Source organism: Camellia sinensis, chromosome 11 (genome assembly GCF_055761805.1).
Source record: "Camellia sinensis isolate YWXY chromosome 11, ASM5576180v1, whole genome shotgun sequence".
Taxonomy (NCBI): domain Eukaryota; kingdom Viridiplantae; phylum Streptophyta; class Magnoliopsida; order Ericales; family Theaceae; genus Camellia; species Camellia sinensis.
In genome coordinates, this window is record NC_138971.1 from 120,249,499 (window position 1) to 120,269,395 (window position 19,897).

At 30.6% G+C, this 19,897-nt stretch overlaps 1 protein-coding gene and 1 non-coding gene across 2 annotated transcripts; one reads left to right on the forward strand and one right to left on the reverse strand.

Moving 5' to 3' along the window:
- The first annotated feature begins 363 nt into the window (after nucleotides 1-363).
- On the forward strand, nucleotides 364-4,550 carry LOC114318320 (uncharacterized). The gene is made up of 5 exons (XR_014344412.1): nucleotides 364-514; nucleotides 645-782; nucleotides 1,529-1,840; nucleotides 1,938-3,986; nucleotides 4,286-4,550. It is a non-coding gene; the product is annotated as an uncharacterized LOC114318320 (transcript).
- A 10,270-nt stretch (nucleotides 4,551-14,820) lies between these two features.
- On the reverse strand, nucleotides 14,821-17,844 carry LOC114269966 (uncharacterized). The gene is made up of 3 exons (XM_028211359.2): nucleotides 17,652-17,844; nucleotides 17,280-17,361; nucleotides 14,821-15,695 (listed from the first exon to the last, which is right to left on the reverse strand). Exons 1-3 carry the CDS (start codon nucleotides 17,661-17,663, stop codon nucleotides 15,064-15,066), a joined length of 726 nt encoding a protein of 241 aa, XP_028067160.2. The 5' UTR covers nucleotides 17,664-17,844; the 3' UTR covers nucleotides 14,821-15,063.
- Nucleotides 17,845-19,897: the final 2,053 nt, after the last annotated feature.

Consider the following 19,897-nt stretch of genomic DNA (forward strand, 5'->3'; position numbering starts at 1 on the left):
GATTATTAGTAAATGGTTAGAAGTTGCTCACAAGAAAGTTATGCTAAATAATAGTAGAAATGTAAAAGAAAAAAGAGAAATGTGCAGTTGACAACTTAGGACTGATTGATGCTGTATTAATTCGTGAAAGAAGATTTGCTTTATTAGTCAGTTAGAGTGAAAAAGGAGGAACAAAATGTGTAATTGATGCTTTATGAATTTAGTAATTAATGAGGATTTTGAAATAATAAATTATGTTTGGTTGCCCAGAGGGTTGAAAACTTAACATAAGTTTGCTTTTGGAATCACATTATTCTTGTCCCGGGACAATTTACAACTTTTAAGTTTGCATACTAGTTTTTCAATTTTCAGGGACAATTTACAACTTTTAAGGCATCGATATTACTATGCCACATGGAAAGCTGATGGAACACGATATATGATGCTAATTACTTGGGATGGGTGTTACGTGATTGATAGAAATTTTTGTTTCCAAAAGGTTGAGTTGCGGTTTCCTTGCAAAAGCACAAATAAGGTAATCATGCAATATACCATATTCATATTCTCTATCCTAAGAATGTTTTTGGTTTCCAAATAAATCAATTAATTCATTAAATTAAAAAAATTATTAGATGGCCTTTTTCATGTATGTTGTTTGTTGTCAGGGTATATTTGAGAAGACGCATCACTATACATTACTTGATGGAGAGATGGTAATTGACATTGAGCCAAAGACGCAAAAGCAGGAGAGAAGATACCTTATTTATGATCTGATAGCAATTAACCAAGTGTTTATTATGGAGGTTAGACATATCATATATGGTGGCTATACCAATTGAAAAGGCTATTCTACTTGTATAATGTAGTTTTACTCCCATATATTATTAAATTGCAAGTATCTGTTGATTACATGTTGATGTGGAGTTCTACTCCATGCTAGAACATAGGCATGTGGTCTGCAACAGGTGGATCCATCATTCCTTCTCAAAGAGTAGTTCAGTTAGTCTTTTTGACTTTTTTTTTTTTTGTTTTGTTTGTTTTTTTCCATAAGTCTTTTCGTAAGAGCAGTTTTCACCTCACTGCTGCTTATCTTAGAATAGTTAGCCTTCTCTGAAATGTAAAAGTACGCATTGAAGTTTTTAAACAATGTCAGGTGTCTATAGGCTATAAAGACTTAACAGTTGGTCCTTTAGTATTATTTCCTTGATAACTTCTCTCTAAACTCCGCAGAATCTCATAGTAGGTTAATGTGTGGTTGTATGTTCCTGTTTTCTTTTTTCTTCTTTTTTCCCCCTTCTTTTCTTATTTGGTTCTAAATTGTCTGGTGGTGAATAATTTGGTCTTTGAACATCATTACAGCGACCATTCAGTGAACGGTGGATTATACTTGAAAATGAAGTGATCTGTGGAAGATGAAGATTTATTTCATTACTTTCTGCACTCAATGATTACATTACAGTAGAGATGATATTTATAACTAACACACACTAACTAACTAATTCACTAACAAACACTTCTAACTAATTAACAAACTTTACAACTGTTACAGATATTATAATGAGGACTGCTATCAATACAGGACTGTGATAGACAACATATCAATGCTGATTCTGATGCAGTAGGGAGCTGCTGTGACTGATGAGTAAACTATTGAGATGCAGTTGAGCTACTGCTGTGACTGATGAGGCTTGGACTAAGTGAACTGATGAAGCTTGGACTGAGGGAACTGTGGAAATGCAGAGTCAGTTACAGAGGCAGTTACAGATGGAATCTTATCATGATCAAACCTCGAAACAGTGAGCGTGACTTTTTGTACAAGAGCATAAATCCATACTACAGATACGACTTGGAGTCATTCAGGGTATGAAAGGGGGAACAAGAGATCATTAACTGCCCTCAATTCTATTTTCAATCATTGCATTCTTTTCTTTTATTGATTATTTATTTTGCTTTGTCAGGTGAGGAGGAAGGATTTTTATTTGCTGTCTACAGTTACTAAGCTTTTAAAGGAATTTATTCCAAGACTTTCACATGCAGCAGATGGTCTTATATTCCAGGTTCTTAAGGATTAGTTTTTGGTAGCTTTATTAAAAAAATAAATCTGGAACTTTAAATATAATATGATACTGTTCAAACAATGTGATTTTTGCATTCTTTTACTTTTGAAATATCAGTTACGAACACGGGAATGTTCAGTGCATAGGAAATGTGTGTCAAGAAAAGTGATTTTGCACTATTTTATTTTGGAAATATTAATTACTATGCACAAGAACATATTCAGGTGATATTATGTGTTTGAAAATAGAAAAATGCTCCATACCCATCCCCCCCCCCCAACCCAAAACCCAAAATGATGTGGCGAACAATAAAATGTTTTACTTTGGAAATTCCCAATTGCTTTGTCAAAAGAATATTGCAACATAGTCAGTTGATAGTATGTATTTGACAAATGTGATTTATTGATGAGATCACACAGCGTGTGACACAAGACGTTGAGTCTAGGTTCACTACGATGATCAAGAACCTAACGGCACGTGTTTTGTTCTTAGAGTCATAGGGTATGGCTGGGAGTATGAGCTTGAGAGAGGTGCAATACTTACAAATTGACGAATTTTACGTTTTATCAATTTGCATATATACATATGGAAATTATTAACACATTATACTAACATATTGTAGGTGTCAGATGCATCTAGTGGGTAGCAAGCTTCAAAAGAAAATGAATAGGTATGCCACTCTACTATATTTCTGCATGTATTTATGATATTTGCTGTGTATGAAGTTCTTGAAGGATATCACTATATTTCCCCATGTATTATGTCGTATTAGGTCTGAAATTTATCCCTAGAGCATATCATATGGACCAAATCTGGTACTGCAAATGGGCTTTCTTCAGACTGTAATCTGATTCAATTGCAAATGGGTTTTCTTCAGGGACATCATTTACCTAGAAAGCAAGTAACATGCATATGCATAAAGGGTATATCATTTGCTGTGGAATGAGTTCAGACAATCATTGTCTTGATCCATACATTTTAATGAGTAGTTATAATTATCTGAGTATAGGTTGTCACACAATGGAATTTTAATTTATATCACAATTTTTTTCTTTGTTATGCTAGAATCTTATTCAAAATACGAATGAGATAAGACTGGAGTTATAATCCTTCATTTTTTAGGGGCTTGGCTCATCTAAATGACACCTCAAGAGGCCTTGAAAATTTGATTGGGCTGCAGGCCTATGAACCGAATACCAAGAGAGAGCCAAGTTCTGTATGCTGATTGACCCAAAAAATAGTGGCCATGTTTACTGAAAATTTGATTCCAAAAGTGATAGCAATAGGCACTATTGTTAGTCTATACAATATTTTAGTGCAGCTGCCTTTATCCCCATCAATGGTAACACAGACTTCTTGCCTAACATGAAATCAAAGCCTTTTGAATTTGTTGCTTTTTAAACTTGGTTGCATCTATAAGTCTTTGTTTAATTGCCACTTGCAGATTGAGTTCAGCTGTGGTGATTCATGACCATCATTTACTATACTAACACTTGTTCCACATTTGGACTTCATAGATTTTACAGCTTAGCTATTATCAAATTTAACATTAAATTTTTTCGATCCATCTAAGTAGCAAAATTCAAATTCCCTTATTGATCAATTACTAGAAGCGGGTCAAATTCAAGAATGATTGTCTTGATGATGGTCATACCAGTAGTTATTTAATTTTTTTTTCCCTTTTGTTTATTTATTTTTATTTTTTGACAACTCCACTAGTACCTGTCACGTGCTAGTAAAATTCTATAGACAAATTTTAGATTAGCTAGATATTTATACATTCTAGCGAAGCTATATACATACCTTGACAGCTGCACATTAGCTTATGTAATTTTAGTTATAGTATGCATTTGAGATTCTACTCTTACGTGCTATATTGACAGGAAGTTCCTTAGCTTTCAGGTTGATAACTTGGAATTTCTGAGGGAAATGAGGATCAACCCAATAAAGGTTGGTTTTTTTAATTTGGCACTAGATTACACTAGTAGTTCTATTATACATATTATAGTTCCCGCAATTCCTCTTGTTTCACTTGTTTTTGTTCTGATAACCAGAATTTTGGTTATATTTTCTAGTCTTTCTTATGTTCATCTGACATAGAATAATTATGTGTGTGCTTGCTTACACATGCACATGCACATGCGCTCCAAAAATTAACCCCATGAATCTGGAAGGACTTCTGCTCTCACCTTTATAGTGAAATAATTCATCTTTGTTGCTTGTGACATTTTGGTTGGCATCAATTATAGGTTGCCAAAGCATTAGTGGAAGTGTTTGCTGAAAAGATCTTGATGAATATGGGTGCAAGGTGTTATGCCAGTTCATTGATAGAGTGGAGAAACACCCGAGCAAGAAAATTGATGAGAAGATTGGCCAGTTCTGGATTGTATTTTTTTCATAAAAGAAGTTTTTTCAAGTTTTTAGTTGTAATAACTTTTACATGTAGCTCAAATTTTGAGACTCAAATAGAATGTTCAATAAAACTATAATGCTATACTGTCTGAATTCTTGTCATTGTTATTCCTAGAGTGCTTAACGCTACACTTTCATTTATTTATTTTTGTTTTTATTTTTAATTTTTTGCGACGGTAACAAAATGGTCGCCAAAGATCATGTTAGTGCTTTTCTTTGTTTTTTGCGACGGCAAAATAGCGGTCGCCATAAGTAGTTTAGGTGGTCGCAAATAATTTGCGACCGTTGTTTTGCCGTCACAAAAAGTATTTGCCACCCCCATATTCGCAACCCCCATTTGCTGTCGCATGGGTCGTCGCAAAAAGTCTTTTGCGACTGTTTTTTATTATTTGCGACGGTTTATAGCGGTCGCAAAAAGTGATTTTTTTAGTAGTGTGTGTAATCACATGTATGGTTTGTAATAAACACCTAGTGGAACCCACAATGCGACATACACTCACATCATACCTACACATTCACCATATAGTGTCCCAAAAAAATAGTGAGTTGTCAAAATACATTGAAGATCGAATTAAATTTTTTTTTTTGTAACGCCCTCAAAATAATATATAAAACCCATCACTTTAGACATGCATTGATATAAAAGAAACCAACCATTTCTATTCATCAGAGTAGTTCTTACAACAGTATTACATGTTAACAACAAAAATAAATTCGCTATGGGCTTACAGCTTTCCAAGTCAACACCTGGTTACACAAAAGAAGAGTACTAACTCTATACAAAATAAGCCCTTGGCTTGATATACATGTAATACAAACAAAATAGACAAAAAGAGTCTTCAACTCTCATCATCATCCAAGCTATGTCCTTGGAGGTGGCATGTTACCTGTACCTGAGAATAATGTCCCATATAGGGTGAGCCAACACCCAATAGAGATATGCTAAACACAGTATGAGCAGTAACTAAGACATTAGCAATTGATAAATGTTCTATTTCCATAAATCAATTCATAACCCATTTCCATTACGTGACCACTATGTCCATGTTTCATTTCATTTTCCATTTCTTATCAATTTCACAATTTACATCAACGGCTCAGAACCTGGCTAACCATTTACATGAGATAGAGACTCATAATAAACTTCTGCCATTTCACATTAGATGAGCACACCAGCTATAACAACATTTCAACAGATAAGCATATGAGCTATATCAACACTTCCATAGATAAGCATATGAGCTATATCAACACATTAACTGATAAGCATATGAGCTGTATCAGCGGAGTCCATCCCCTATCTCCTCCCAAACAACATCCAGTTTAGAGGTCCATCCCCTATCTTCCCCTAAACCGTGGAGTACATCCCCTATCTCCTCCCACACACACAACGTATATACACTTAGGTCATATACACAATCAATCAATACATAACATTAATGTATTCTATTAACCGTCATATTCTATGACATATCCAATCGATTAGTTTTAATTTGCCTAATCACCATGCATTGTCTACAACAATCAAAACTACCTTCCACCGGTAGCCCAAGCAATTATTTCTAAACGGATAATAAAAGTTCCAACAGATAAAATATCAATGTTTTCAAAAGTGAGCGATTAATAAATCCAAATCCACCATTCTATTATATAATGAGCCAATTTCATTATTTCCGACTCAATTCCATATAGCCACAATTTTTCCAAATTAATTATACCAATTAATTTATACAACCAATTAGGGTTTTCTACCCCATTTCCCAATATTGACCCAATGGTCTATATATCAACAACCAACAACAATTTCGTTATTTTGAAACTCAAAACACACATTTTAGAATCAAAATAGCAAAATCCCCTTTCAACATTTTCAAACCCTAACTTTCCAAAATCAACCATTTAACAAAATGCCCAAAAATCTAGGTTAAAACCCATAGTAGTGAGTAGGAATCCCTACCTCAAATGATGGAACCCAACGAAGAAGATGAAGGAAACGGAAATGCTCCAAATCCCGAGATTCTTGGATCAAAAGATAGCCCTCGACGATCAACAACCTTTTTGTAAAGGCCAAAGGAAAGGAGAACACCCTAGCTAGATCAAACCCTAGAGAGAAGGCAAGGTTCTAAAGAGAGAAGCTCTCAAATGGCGTTTTGGAAAAGTAAAAGAGAGAAAGGAAGTGTAGAAAAATGATTCAAAAATGCCCAGCTGCCCTCTGTTATACGACATTTCCGCTCGAGCGAAAAACATAGCGCTTGAGCGTCAAGAACAAAAACTAGGTCTACTCTAGCGCAAGAAGGCCCGCTCGAGCGCCAAGACACAAGAATAAAGTACATCCGCTTGAGCGCGAAAACCAGTCCGCTCGAGCGTAGATTTTTATCTCCCAGAACTTTTCAGAAAAAGAACTACCCGCTCGAGCTCCAACAAGCCCGCTCGAGCGCAACCCGCTAGAGCGCAGTAAATCCGCTCAAGTGTAGAAAACACACCTGCAGAAGTTTTGCAGGGACACGAAATACTGGAAGGGTGTAAACCACGCTCGAGCGTAGAATGACCCGCTCGAGCGGACCATACAAAAACTGGGCAACAACAATGGGAGCCAAAGTTCTACCAACCTGAAACGACCAAGCCCAACACAACCTATAACTCAAACAAATGGAATCAAAGGACGATAACAAGGTAGATACAACTACCAGCTCCACGGAACCAAAGTCCGGAATACAACAGATACAGAAAGGGAAAATCGGGATCGCTATATTTTTCTTCCTGTTGGTTCAGATAAACGGCGCAACGAATGACATACTGACATGCTGAAAACATCATAAATTCATAGAATACATTGAAAATTTGAAAATAAATATTATTTCTGCGGTAACATGCAATTCATGAATTGATGGAAAACATCATGAAACATGTAAATTGTCATAAACTTCCATTAAACTGCAATCAGACAACCATAAATAGGAGTGTGCATGAGGATGGCTTATTGTAAATAGGTGACATTTTGCGGTAAATCGGTGATGAAGCGAATGACCGTAAGTGTTGATGGCGCTACATTGGTTTCTTGCATATTTTCCTATTATGATGACCCCACGAAATCAAAAATCCAAATATCTACAGTAGAATGAAAACATCAAAAAATAAACTCAATAAACAACAACCTCGAACAAGTCGCAAATCCCGTTAAACACACCAACCTAGAATCAGCAACACAAACAATTGACACACATTCAAATCTATATATAACAAAAAGATTCCACATTAGGAAAAAAAATCAAGTGGGCAACACTATCCAACCCCCGTTAAACACACCAACCCAGAATCATGTACATGTTACTTACTGAAAGTGCATGTAGTGGGTCTTGTGTGGGTGGTAGTGTTGAAATCAAACAAAAAATAAAATAAAATAACAACCAACAACAACACCACGATTCCACATCAGTCTCCCCACATCAAATAGCTAAACATCACTAACCCCACAAATCACTTCACATAATCCTCCACAAAAATTTCAAAAATTAACACTATACCATAACCAACCCATCCAAAAATCACAACCAAAATCATACTCAAGGGTAAACAAGTAAACTCCAGAATATACCATAAATAAAAGGACTAATTGATTTGAAAGAAAACTTTCAGGACTAAATAGAGCAACATTTTCCCAAATGAAATTTTTGGGTAATTTTTTTTATTTTAAAAATAATTTACATATGTACACATAGATATACATAAATAATTGTACTAAAATTATTTTATATTTATTATTGTTATATTTTATATTATGATAAAATTAATATTATTCTTTTGTAATGTATAGATTGTAAAATATTTCTAAAAATAATTTTTATATAGACATATAGAAATAATTTAACTTAATTTTATAAAATATTATTTTAAAAAAATTAATCCGTCTGTCCATCGGTCAATTGCTATTTATAAAAGTTTATAATAAAACTAATAAAGGTTAAAAGTACTATCCTGCCTACTTGTCAATAATTAACCCTTTTTTTTCCCCCAAATTATTATCATCATGAAATTACACCAAATACTATAATACAAACTTCTAAAATAAAAAAGAAAATTTATCCATAAATTCTATAGGAGAGAATATTGATACATTTAGTTTTAAGAGTTTTTTTTTATAAATCAACTAGTTCTTTTTATTTTAAAAAGTTATATTTATTTGATTTGGTATTATTTGAGTTTGAGTAAATGCTTTTTTGTGATTTATTTTTTTAATTTTTGATGCGTTTTTGGGATGGGAAGGAAAAGGTGAGGCTAAAAGATTCTTTTTTGGGGGGATTGATAGTTGAAGTGTTAGTTGTCGAATATTGAAATTTACATTTTTGTTAGTATGATTTTTTGGTGTTACACTGGAGTATTACATTACAATACTGTGTTTGAAAAAAAAAAACATATTAAAGAGTTTTTGCGTGTTACATTAATACGAATATTACATTTGGAAAATATATATATATATATATATATATACACTAAGGAGTTCTTTTAGAATATTACATTGTTATATTTGAGAAAAATATACTAAAAAGTTTTCTGGTGTGTTATATTGAAATGTTACGTTTGGAAAAAGTGCATTAAGGATTTTTTTTTTTTAAATGTTACATTATTAAATTTGAGAAAATTATACTAAAGAGTTTTTTAATATGTTTCATTAGAGTGCTACGTTTGAAAAATATATAATGAGTTTTTGTGTGTTACACTGATTGGAATGTTACATGTGATAAAAGTAAATTAAGGAGTTTTTTTTTTTTTTGAAATGTTACGTTATTACATTTGAAAAAAATATAGTTTTTTTTTTGATATTACATTAGAGTGTTACGTTTTTTTAGTATTATATTGGAGTATTATATTTAAAAAAAGTACACTAAATAGTTTTTTTAAAGTGTTACGTTTAGTAATTTTAACATTATAAAAAAATCCATATGTATCTCTCAGCACATAACACAAGCATTTATTAGCCCTTATATAATTCACACTAAAATAAGACCTTTAGATTCATAAGAAAAAAATATATATATATGTCAAACAATTCACAAAATTACAATTTAAAATTTATAGATACTTCACCCAAATAAAAATTAGTATAAACAGTTCTTACAAGCTTCATCATTATCGAAAGAAGAATCATAATTTACGGAAAGCATAATAAAGTTCGGTGATATTATGCTCAGATTGTCCGGGTCTTCCCAAGCCTCGGATTCCTCCTGGTATATATCAAACAAAAATTCTAATCAGCTTGGGCCTTCAGAAAGTATTTTATGGGCCCACTTTTCACTTAAAAGCCCCAAGTTCAGGGGATCCTATTTGAATCTGAAATATAATTCAATACGCTCAATTAAAATTCATAAATTTTAATTCTTATTATATCGTCCTATGAATTTATTAATAAAAATAATACATATTAAATTTTAAAATAATTTTTTTTCTCATAATATACCCTAATCAGTTATTCCTATGTAAATCTTTGTATCTTCTTCTTTAAGAGATCAAAATTATTTCTTCTTCTTCTTCTCCTTCCTCCCTCCAAAACTCCAATTCACTTTACCAAAATTCACCCTCATCATCAAAATCGTCATTTTTTATTATTTTAAAACCCTAAACCTTAGAAAAAAGTTTGAACAAAATTACATAATAGATGAGAATAATAATCAAAATAATTTTTTGAAGCAACCCATCAAAAAAGAGGTAAGTATTCACATAAAGGGATTTTACAATTTTTGTAGAGTATCATCAATTATTTTTTATATCATTTTTTTTGACAAAAATTAAAGGGCCCAGTAGTTAGATTAACAATAACATATTATTGGAGTTGTTCTTATTTTGTCATTTAAATAGTATATTATCTGAGAATTACTCTTTCTTGTTAATATATGATGCTTATGTGCTTATAAGTTTAGTTTTTACATTTCCACGAGCATTCTTGTGGATAATTTATAGCGTAAAAGATTATTATTATTATTTTTTTGTATTGAAAAGTTTTATAATGCTTATGTAAAGATTTGTTTTTTTCTGTATTTATAATGCTTATGTGCTTATAAGTTTGGGGTTTTTTTATTTATTTTTTATTTTTTTATTTTTTTTGTATTTGAGAATTATTTTATGTATTGAAAAGTCTTTGAAATAATTTAGTTTTTTTAGTTTGTTTATTATTTATTATTTGGGTTTACCTTGAGAGTAATTTGAAAAAAATAATAGGATGTAATGAGAGTAAAATAAAATTTTAAATAATTAAATAAGATGTATTTAGAAATTGAGAATACTGAATGATTTTTTTGGTTATAAATAGAAACCGCCAGCTTATTACACAATAAGAACATGGCCAGTCAACAAAGCCTTTTTTAAGGGGAAAAAAAAAATTTCCATTCAAAATTTCTTATATATTAATTAATATCTTGAAATATATTTCAAAAAACTTGTTCACCTCTTATAATTTATCATTTGAATCAATGCACAAGTTGAAAACAAAAATACATAAGAGACAAGCATTACTTTCCTATTTTTTAAGAGCATGTAGCCGGTCACTACTGTGCCCCCTCCCTGCTGTATTCTGCTGTGCCGTGAAACGGCACTGTTTCATCCCTTTTTTTTTTTTTTCCCACACAGTTTCATCTTCTTCTTTTTATTTTTTTTTATTTTTTTATTTTAGAGTTTAGAATTTAGGATTTAGGTTTTAATTTTTAAAATTTATTTTTTTATTTTAGAGTTTAGGGATAATTTTTTTTTATTTTTTTTATTTTAGGGTTTATGATTTAGGATTTAGGTTTAATCCTTATTTTTTTTTTATTTTACGGTTTAGGGTTTAGGGTTTAATTCTTAAATTTTGTTTTTTATTTTATTTTAGGGTTTAGGGTTTAATTCTTAAATTTTTATTTTTATTTTAACTGTTGTGGCCCCTCCCTTTTTTTTTTTTTTTTTTTTTTTTTTTTTTTTTTTGTCATGCTCTCACACAGTTTCATCTTCTTTTTTTTTTAAAAAAAAATTTTTAAATTTTATTTTAGAGTTTAGAGTTTAGAATTTAGAGTTTAATTTCACTTTTTTTTTTTTTTTCTTCATGTTCTCACTATGAATTAAATCTAAACCCCAAACCCTAAAATAAAATAAAAAATTAAAAAATTAAACCCTAAATCCTAAAATAAAAATAAATAAATTTTAAGAATTAAACCCTAAACCTTACACCCTAAAATAAAATAAAAAACAAAATTTAAGAATTAAACCCTAAACCGTAAAATAAAAAAATAAAAAAATTTAAGAATTAAACCTAAACCCTAAACCCTAAACCCTAAAATAAAAAAATTAAATTTTAAAAATTAAATCCTAAATCCTAAATCCTAAAATAAAAAAAACAAATTTTAAGAATTAAATGCTAAACCTTAAACCCTAAAATAAAAAAAATTATAAAAAAAATTTAAGAATTAAACCCTAAACCCTAAAATAAAAATAAAAAAATATCCCTAAACTCTAAAATAAAAAAAAAATTAAAATTAAACCCTAAATTCTGAACTCTAAACTCTAAAATAAAAAAAAAATTAAAAAAAAGAAAAAGATGAAACTGTGTGAGAGCATGAAAAAAAAAAAAAAAAAAAAAAAAAAAAAAAAAAAAAAAAAAAAAAGGGGATGAAACGGTGCCGTTTCCCGGCACAGCAGAACACAGCAGGGAGGGGACACAGCAGTGACCCCGCTCTCTTATTTGCCTATATGAACATGAGGATTGGATTACGAGGGAAATAGATTCCACTCATGGCATGTTTGGTTAAAAAAATTGTAAGGGGATTAACATTTCGATTGGAATAGTGGTCCACCACTATAGGTGGATTATGAGATTGATGGTAAAGGACTATTTTGTCCCTTAGTTTCAATAATTCTACTGTAATTTCACAAGTTTAATTCTAATTAATTAATATTTTCAGACTACTACACAAACAAACAAACATACTTTATTTTATATTTTTAACTTAATATTATTACATTATTAATTTTCTCACTAAATCTTATCAAATTTATAATTACATCTAACCTAATTCATCAAATAAATGTAGCCTTATTGCATTGTAGAAGAAGTCCTGGGCGGCAACTAAGGTTGCTAAGCCCAAAAGCTGAAAGTGAAAGGGATCCTATGAAAAAAAAATGAGACAACTAAGGTTGCTAGGCCCAAAAGCTGACAGTGATCCTATGAAAATAATTAAAAAAAAAAAAAATATTACATATCAAATTGAATAATTAAAGTCCAACCGACACTAAAACTAATAAGAAACCCAACAACTTTAACAATTTCAATAGAGGTGGAAAAATAAAAGGGGAGTTACAAGCTAGTCCTATTAACTGTTCTTATTACCTAACAAGTCTTATTAAAAAAAAATTAAACAGTATTTTTCATATTTACCCCTAAACTCAACACTACAAATTTATCACTGGTTTAAACAAATTTATCACTGATTTATCTCTAGTTTAAACAAATTTATCATTGGTTTAAACAAATTTATCACTAGAATCTTTCCCAATATACAGAGAGAGAGAGAGAGAGAGAGAAGACCCAGCAGCAAAGAGCAATGGAAGCAATGGTGAAAGTGGAAGAAAATGCCGGTTGAATCACCGGCAATGACAACAGTGGAGGCGATGGTGGTCTTTAAAAAGTCTTGATCTCACTGGAAACCATGTACAGTACCAGATTGGAAGCTGAATATAATAGATCTACATTGAAAATACCTAGATCTGAAGCCATCGACGAAGTTCGTCATCAAAGACAATAGATTGGTAATGGAGGATTGTGGCAACAGAGGTGATGTCGATGGCAATCAACGGAGGAGGATGATAGTGGTATGGGGTAAGCAATGATGGCAGCGAGGGAGGATGACAAGGATGGTGGTTGATGCGAGCACCATTGATGACAACAGAGAAGGACTTAATGGTGTTGGTAGGTGTAGTGAGGGTAATATGAACAGTTGAGGACTTAATGATGTATTTAAAATGTCAACAGGACTTATGAGTAATTAATTTCATTTAATGGGACTGGCGGATAGATATCCCACTAATAAATATCACAAATAATATTAAACTCATAAAATAAATATTACAAATAATATTAAATTCATTTTTATAGAAGTTGAACCTATATTCTCACATCACAAAATAGTGCTACATAATTGAAGTTGAAGACCTTAATTGAAGAAATTAACCAAAAAAAAAAAAAAAAAATTAAAAAAAAACTTATTTGATTTACATAAAAGTTTTGAGAAATAAAAAATTATGATAAATTACAAACACACCCTCTGAGTTTTGCTTAAAATACGAATTGTCCCTTCTAGTTTGGAAAATTATAAATACCTCTCTGTCAGAATTTTTTATTTAATAAAATTAATTGAAAAAGTGAAATTTCTAACTATTCATCTATATAATAATAAAATTATCTGAATTATTAATTGAAATAAAATTTTAAAATTATTAAAAACTGTTAACTAACTTGATCATTTATTAATAAAACAACCTATTTGTTATGAAATTAGAAACTTTAGGGGGAATAATATAATTTATAGAACCACAGAGAGTAATTTGTGATTTAAGTAAATCTCAAGAAGTGTGTTTATAATTTACCCAAAAAATTAATATAAAAGAACATGTTTGGTGAATTGTTATCGAAAATGACGGTTAGCAGTAGAGGGTAGAAAAATGTAACGGTCGACAGTAAGAGTAGCATGGACTAGAAGATGATTGGAGATGATTGGAGGGTCGTTGACTGTGGGTGGTAGAGAAGGGAGAGGAAAGGGAAACTTTGTTTCGAAAATAAGTAAAAATACTTTTTTTCCCAAAAAATTTTAAAATTGTATAATCAAGTATTTTTTTTAAACAAAAATAAAATACAAACGTTATCAAACGAGACCTTAAACGTTCAATATCCAGGTCCTACTTGCAATACTCCATACATGATTCAGACTGTATCTCCCAATATTTGTTAGTTTGACCTTATCTATTTCTAGTTGTATGTGTTGACTTATATTTTGATAGAACATAAAAGGCTCTAGAGTTATGTTTAAATCTTAAATTAAAAAAAAAAAAAAAAAAAATTGCAGAGCTAAAGAAAATGAAAAGAGAAAGTATCAAAATTATTGTGATCATGTTGATCCGGTCTCCATTGGTTGCCAGAGGCTGCTAATAATATGTTTCCCTTTATGTTAAGCAAATCCCAAGTGCCCTACTTTCTCAAGTTCCTTGCACCCTCCCAAATAATTTGTGTGGTACAGCTTTTCACCTTTGTCTAGAAGGTGAATGAAAAAAAAAAAAAAAAAAGAAGAAGAAGTGCCACAACACCTAACTGAAAAAATATTAAAAGCAAAAGCAAAACAAACACAGTAAACTTATTGTGGGAAATGATTAATGAGGACCCTTTTTTTTTTTATTATAATGACAAATCATACATCGTATGTGACCTCAATGTCAACAACCATTTGGCCACAAACATTAGACTACCAACCTCATTGTTGATCCTTTTTTGTACCTATATATATGTAAAAACCTTTATATAAAAAACCACATACACCCAAAACTAATTGAACATTTTTTAAGCAAGGGAATAAAAAATCCTGGACATGACAAAGCACTAGCATTACATTATTGTGCATCCTGAGGTGTTTTCTTCACTAAAGTAATCACACCGACTAGTATAATAATCCCTATGCCCAACATAACCAGAAGGCCCATATCCATAATTATCATAGGGTGGCACTGGCCTTCCATGCCCATGATAACATGGCCCATCAGTACGGCCCTCATAACATTGCCCACAACATATCCCAACCGGATACATTGGTGGGTAGCAAACTGGTACAAAAGCTGGTACAAAAGCAGGGGGGCATGGTGGGGGCTTTTCGGGCTCTTTGGGGGGCTTCACGGGCTCCTTGGGAGGCTTTTCGGGCTCTTTGGGGGGCTTCACGGGCTCCTTAGGCGGCTTTGTGGGCTCCTTAGGAGGCTTTTCGGGCTCTTTGGGGGGCTTCACGGGCTCCTTAGGGGGCTTTGCAGGCTCCTTGGGAGGCTTTTCGGGCTCTTTGGGGGGCTTCACGGGCTCCTTAGGGGGCTTCACGGGCTCCTTGGGGGGCTTCGAGGGCTCTTTCATCTTAATGCACTTGATTGTCTTCCCACCCTTATAATACAATTTGTCACGAACCTTCTCAGGGCTGCAGCATACTACGACGATCGTCACCGTATTTTGCTTTTCATCATAAATCTGATCTCGTATTTCTAATTATCCCCAAATGTTCACACATAAAATATCAAAATTAAACAATATTATGTGTATATATATATATAATAAATTCATAGTAATGAAAATGGTATTTTAAAAATAAAGTAATCCACGATGCGAGCATCTTATCCTTTTTAAATTCCGCTTTAGCAAAAATTCATTCACGAAGTTATTTTTTGTTATATATAGAGGAAATGAATTTTCTCCTGTTTGTGGACTCCATTGGATGATCTAATTTAGCCCATTCGGTCCATTATGGCTTTGTTTAATGATTCATCTTGTTTATTTATAACGTCTTAGTATGTAAATTATTCTTAAAAAAATTAGATCGACTCGAGAACCATAAATTCATGATTTTATTATTTCAGTAGCAAAAAATAAAAATAAAAAAATGAATAGTTTATTTTTTAAAAACATATTTACTGTTTATTTTTTCAAAGATAAAAATGATAAATTATATATGGAGAAATTCTAATATACACACTCTTAAAAAGATGTATCATATATACTCTTTCTTTAATTATGATTAATTTTCTTCTTTAGTTATGATATTATTTTAGTTATAATTCATGAGTTTTTTAATTATGTAGTTTAGTTATAACAATTTTTTTTAATTATGACTTAGAAAATATTAAATTATAACAATTTATTCCCTAATTATAAAACAGCATTTTGATAGTGTTTCCTTTATATATATTGCAACATTTATGAGATCAATTGGATATTTTTATGAACAAAATATATTAAAAAGCCCAATAGGTTGATTGAATTGTCTGCTCGAGAGAATCCAATACCCTATTTATATTATGAGAAATGTTTGGGACCATTTTTTGGGGGTTTCATGACCCCCAATTTGATCTTGACCTTTGATGTGTGTAAGGTCCACTTATGTATGTATAGACCCCATGTTATGAGTGATTGAGATGAGAGTGGTAGTTATAGGGGTCATATATATATATATATATATATATGAGTCTCTATTGCAATTGTTATATTATACATAAGGTCGTGATTCTCTGTTCGATTATCCAATCCACTAGAGAAATGACAAATTCATATATATATATATATATATATATATAAAATGCTTGGGATTTTTTTTTTTTTTGGACTCCATATATATATATATATATACTAGTGGGTGGCACACATGATGTGTGTGCAATTTAAATAAGTAGGAATAAAAAAAAATAATAATGAAATTAATATTATAATGTGTACTTAACTTAAGTGGTATGAGTCTTCGTACTTAAACCCATGGTCATGGGTTAAAGCTTTGCCCATCTCTTTGTTTAACTTTTTTTTAAAAAATAAAAAATACTGCCACATAGCATGAAGAGAGTAAAGTTTCAAGACACCATAAGAGATGCTCACTTTATAATAGTATTGAAGATAATTCACATTACTAATGATTGAGATCCAAAAAGTCGTGGGGTCCAAAAAAAAAAAAAAAAAAAAAAAAAAAAAAAAAAGTCTCTCTTGTATATATATATATAATCCGTACGTACATGAAATATGTATGTATTATGTACAGGTGAAAATGTTTAATAATGAATACAAAAAGGTTGGGGGGGACTCACGAGGAAATTTGCAAAGAATTTTCTTGATCTTCTTGTAGCAGCTAGAGCACTGAAGGTCAACCTTCAACACCATTGTTGTGACCTGTTTACATGATGACGGAAGACTACAATTGTTAAGGAATCAAGAAAGTACAAGAACAACCCTGTTTGGGAGATGAGAAAATTTGCTGTTGAATTAGAGAGGGACAAAGAAAGAAGTAGAATTGGGTCCTGCCATGCAAGATTTGGCGGAGTAGATGATGAAGAAAATAAATCCAAATCCACAAGATATCAATGTTAAAGAAAACAAATCTCAAACCACAATATCACAAAAAATGGATAAAAATTAAATGGGTTTTTTGAGATAGTGGAAGATGATCATAATTCACAAACCTTCTCAGCCATAGTGGAGAGACTTGGGATTGATCAGATCTGAACTCAGCGATGAATGAATTGTTGTGATGTATTGACAACTATATTGAGAGAGACCGAAAGAGAGAGAGAGGCAAAGAAAGAGAAAGAGAGTAAAAGGCCTTACTTGTGTATGTTAATCGAAATGGGTTGTGATTGAGAAGTCTAAACTATGAGGTGGGTGACGCATGGTGGGTCTGTTTAGTTATACGCATTCATCAAGTATTTATTTGTTTTATTATTTTGAAAATGACTATAGCTTCTAATCATTTGATCCTCTCAATTTTTAAGTCCATATATATATCAATGGGTAAATTACACTGGCACTTCTTAAGATTTATATTTATTACAGTTTTTTTTTTTTTTTTTTTGAAAATTACATATCCGTCTTGAGATTTAAAGTTTCATTACAGATTCCTCTTTTAACAATTTAATTTTTTTAAATACCAATTTTGCCCTCATTAGGTAAATTACATTGACACCCCTCACATTTTAGAAATTACAATCCCCTTCCTAAGGTTTAAAGTAGCATTACCAATTACCCCCTCGGTTAGTATTAGTTGGAAAAAAATTCGTTGAAAAAAAAATTAATTAGAAAAAAAATTATTTGAAAAAAAAATTAATTAAAAAAAAATTTTGTTAGTAAAGTTTTAAAATTTCTGTTTAAAAACCAACGTAAGCTCATTTTTTGAATTTACCTTTTTTCCTTAAATTTACAAATTGAGACAGCTATTTATAAACCAAAAAAATTATCAAACAAGTTTTTATGACAGTTTGTTAAATTTTTGTAAATATAAATTGAAAACTGAAAATGAAATGGTTATCAAACAGGTTTGATGGTAAAAAGGTCGTAAAATTAACAAATAATTAAATAAGTTACCAACGTAAGAAATGACTTATCAAAAGATTCTTAGGCTATGTATGATTTGATTTTTAGAATTTTTTTTTAAAAAAATTAAAAATTAATTTGGTTAAAAAATAAAAAATAAAAAATAATTATCATTTAAGGGTAAAAAATAATTATCATTTTAACTTTTAGGCAGATTATATACATACGTATGGCTGTTTCAATTTAATTTGTAAAAAATTATTTCTAACCGCTCGAAAGATAAAAATTATATAAAAATGATAATTATTTTTTATTTTTTATTTCTTAACCAAATTAATTTTTAATTTTTTTAAAAAATTTCAAAAAATCAAACCATACAAAGCTTAAGAATCTTTTGATAAGTCATTTCTTACGTTGGTAACTTATTTAATTATTTGTTAATTTTACGACATTTTTACCATCAAGCCTGTTTGGTAACCATTTCGTTTTCAGTTTTTAATTTATATTTACAAAAATTTAAAAAACTGTCATAAAAACTTGTTTAATAATTTTTTTGGTTTATAAATGGTTGTCTCAGTTTGTAAATTTGAGGGAAAAATGTAAATTCAAAAAATGAGCTTGCGTTGGTTTTTAAACAGATATTTAAAAACTTTACTAACAAAATTTTTTTCAATTAAATTTTTTTTCAATGATTTTTTTTTCCAACTAATACTAACCGAGGGGGCAATTGGTAATGCTACTTTAAACCTATGAGGGGTGTCAATATAATTTACCCAATAAAGGTAAAATTGGTATTTAAAAAAATTAAATTGTTGAAGGGGGAATCTGTAATGAAACTTTAAATCTCAGGGGGAGATATAATTTCAAAAATGTGAGGGGAGGAATTGTAATAAACATAAATCTCAGGAGGTGTCAGTATAATTTACCCTTTATATATATATATTTTGTAAAAAGTTAATAAACTAAAAAAAATCAATTCCCAAAATTTTAGGAGGTGTTTGGAAAGTAACTATTTTAATTGATTTTTGATTTTTTATGAAAAAATATACAAAAAAAAAAAAAAAAAGAATAAAAAAAAAGTGCAATATAATTATGTGTTCTGATTTTTTAACTATTTTAACCAAAAAGCTTACATTCCAAACGGAGTCTTAAGAACTGGAATCCATAAATAAACCATCTCGACTGAGACAAGTAACCACTAATTCAAGATCGAAATCTACTATGAGAGCCAAAATTCTTAACAAAGTATTCAGTAGTTCAAAAATTCTTACATAAATCTAATTAGAAAAGGATGTCTTTGGATACCCCAAATTTAATTTGTGAAAAAAAAATAAAAAAATCTACAATATTCTTGGTATTTTAAACTATGATATGCTAACATAACATAAATTAAATACGA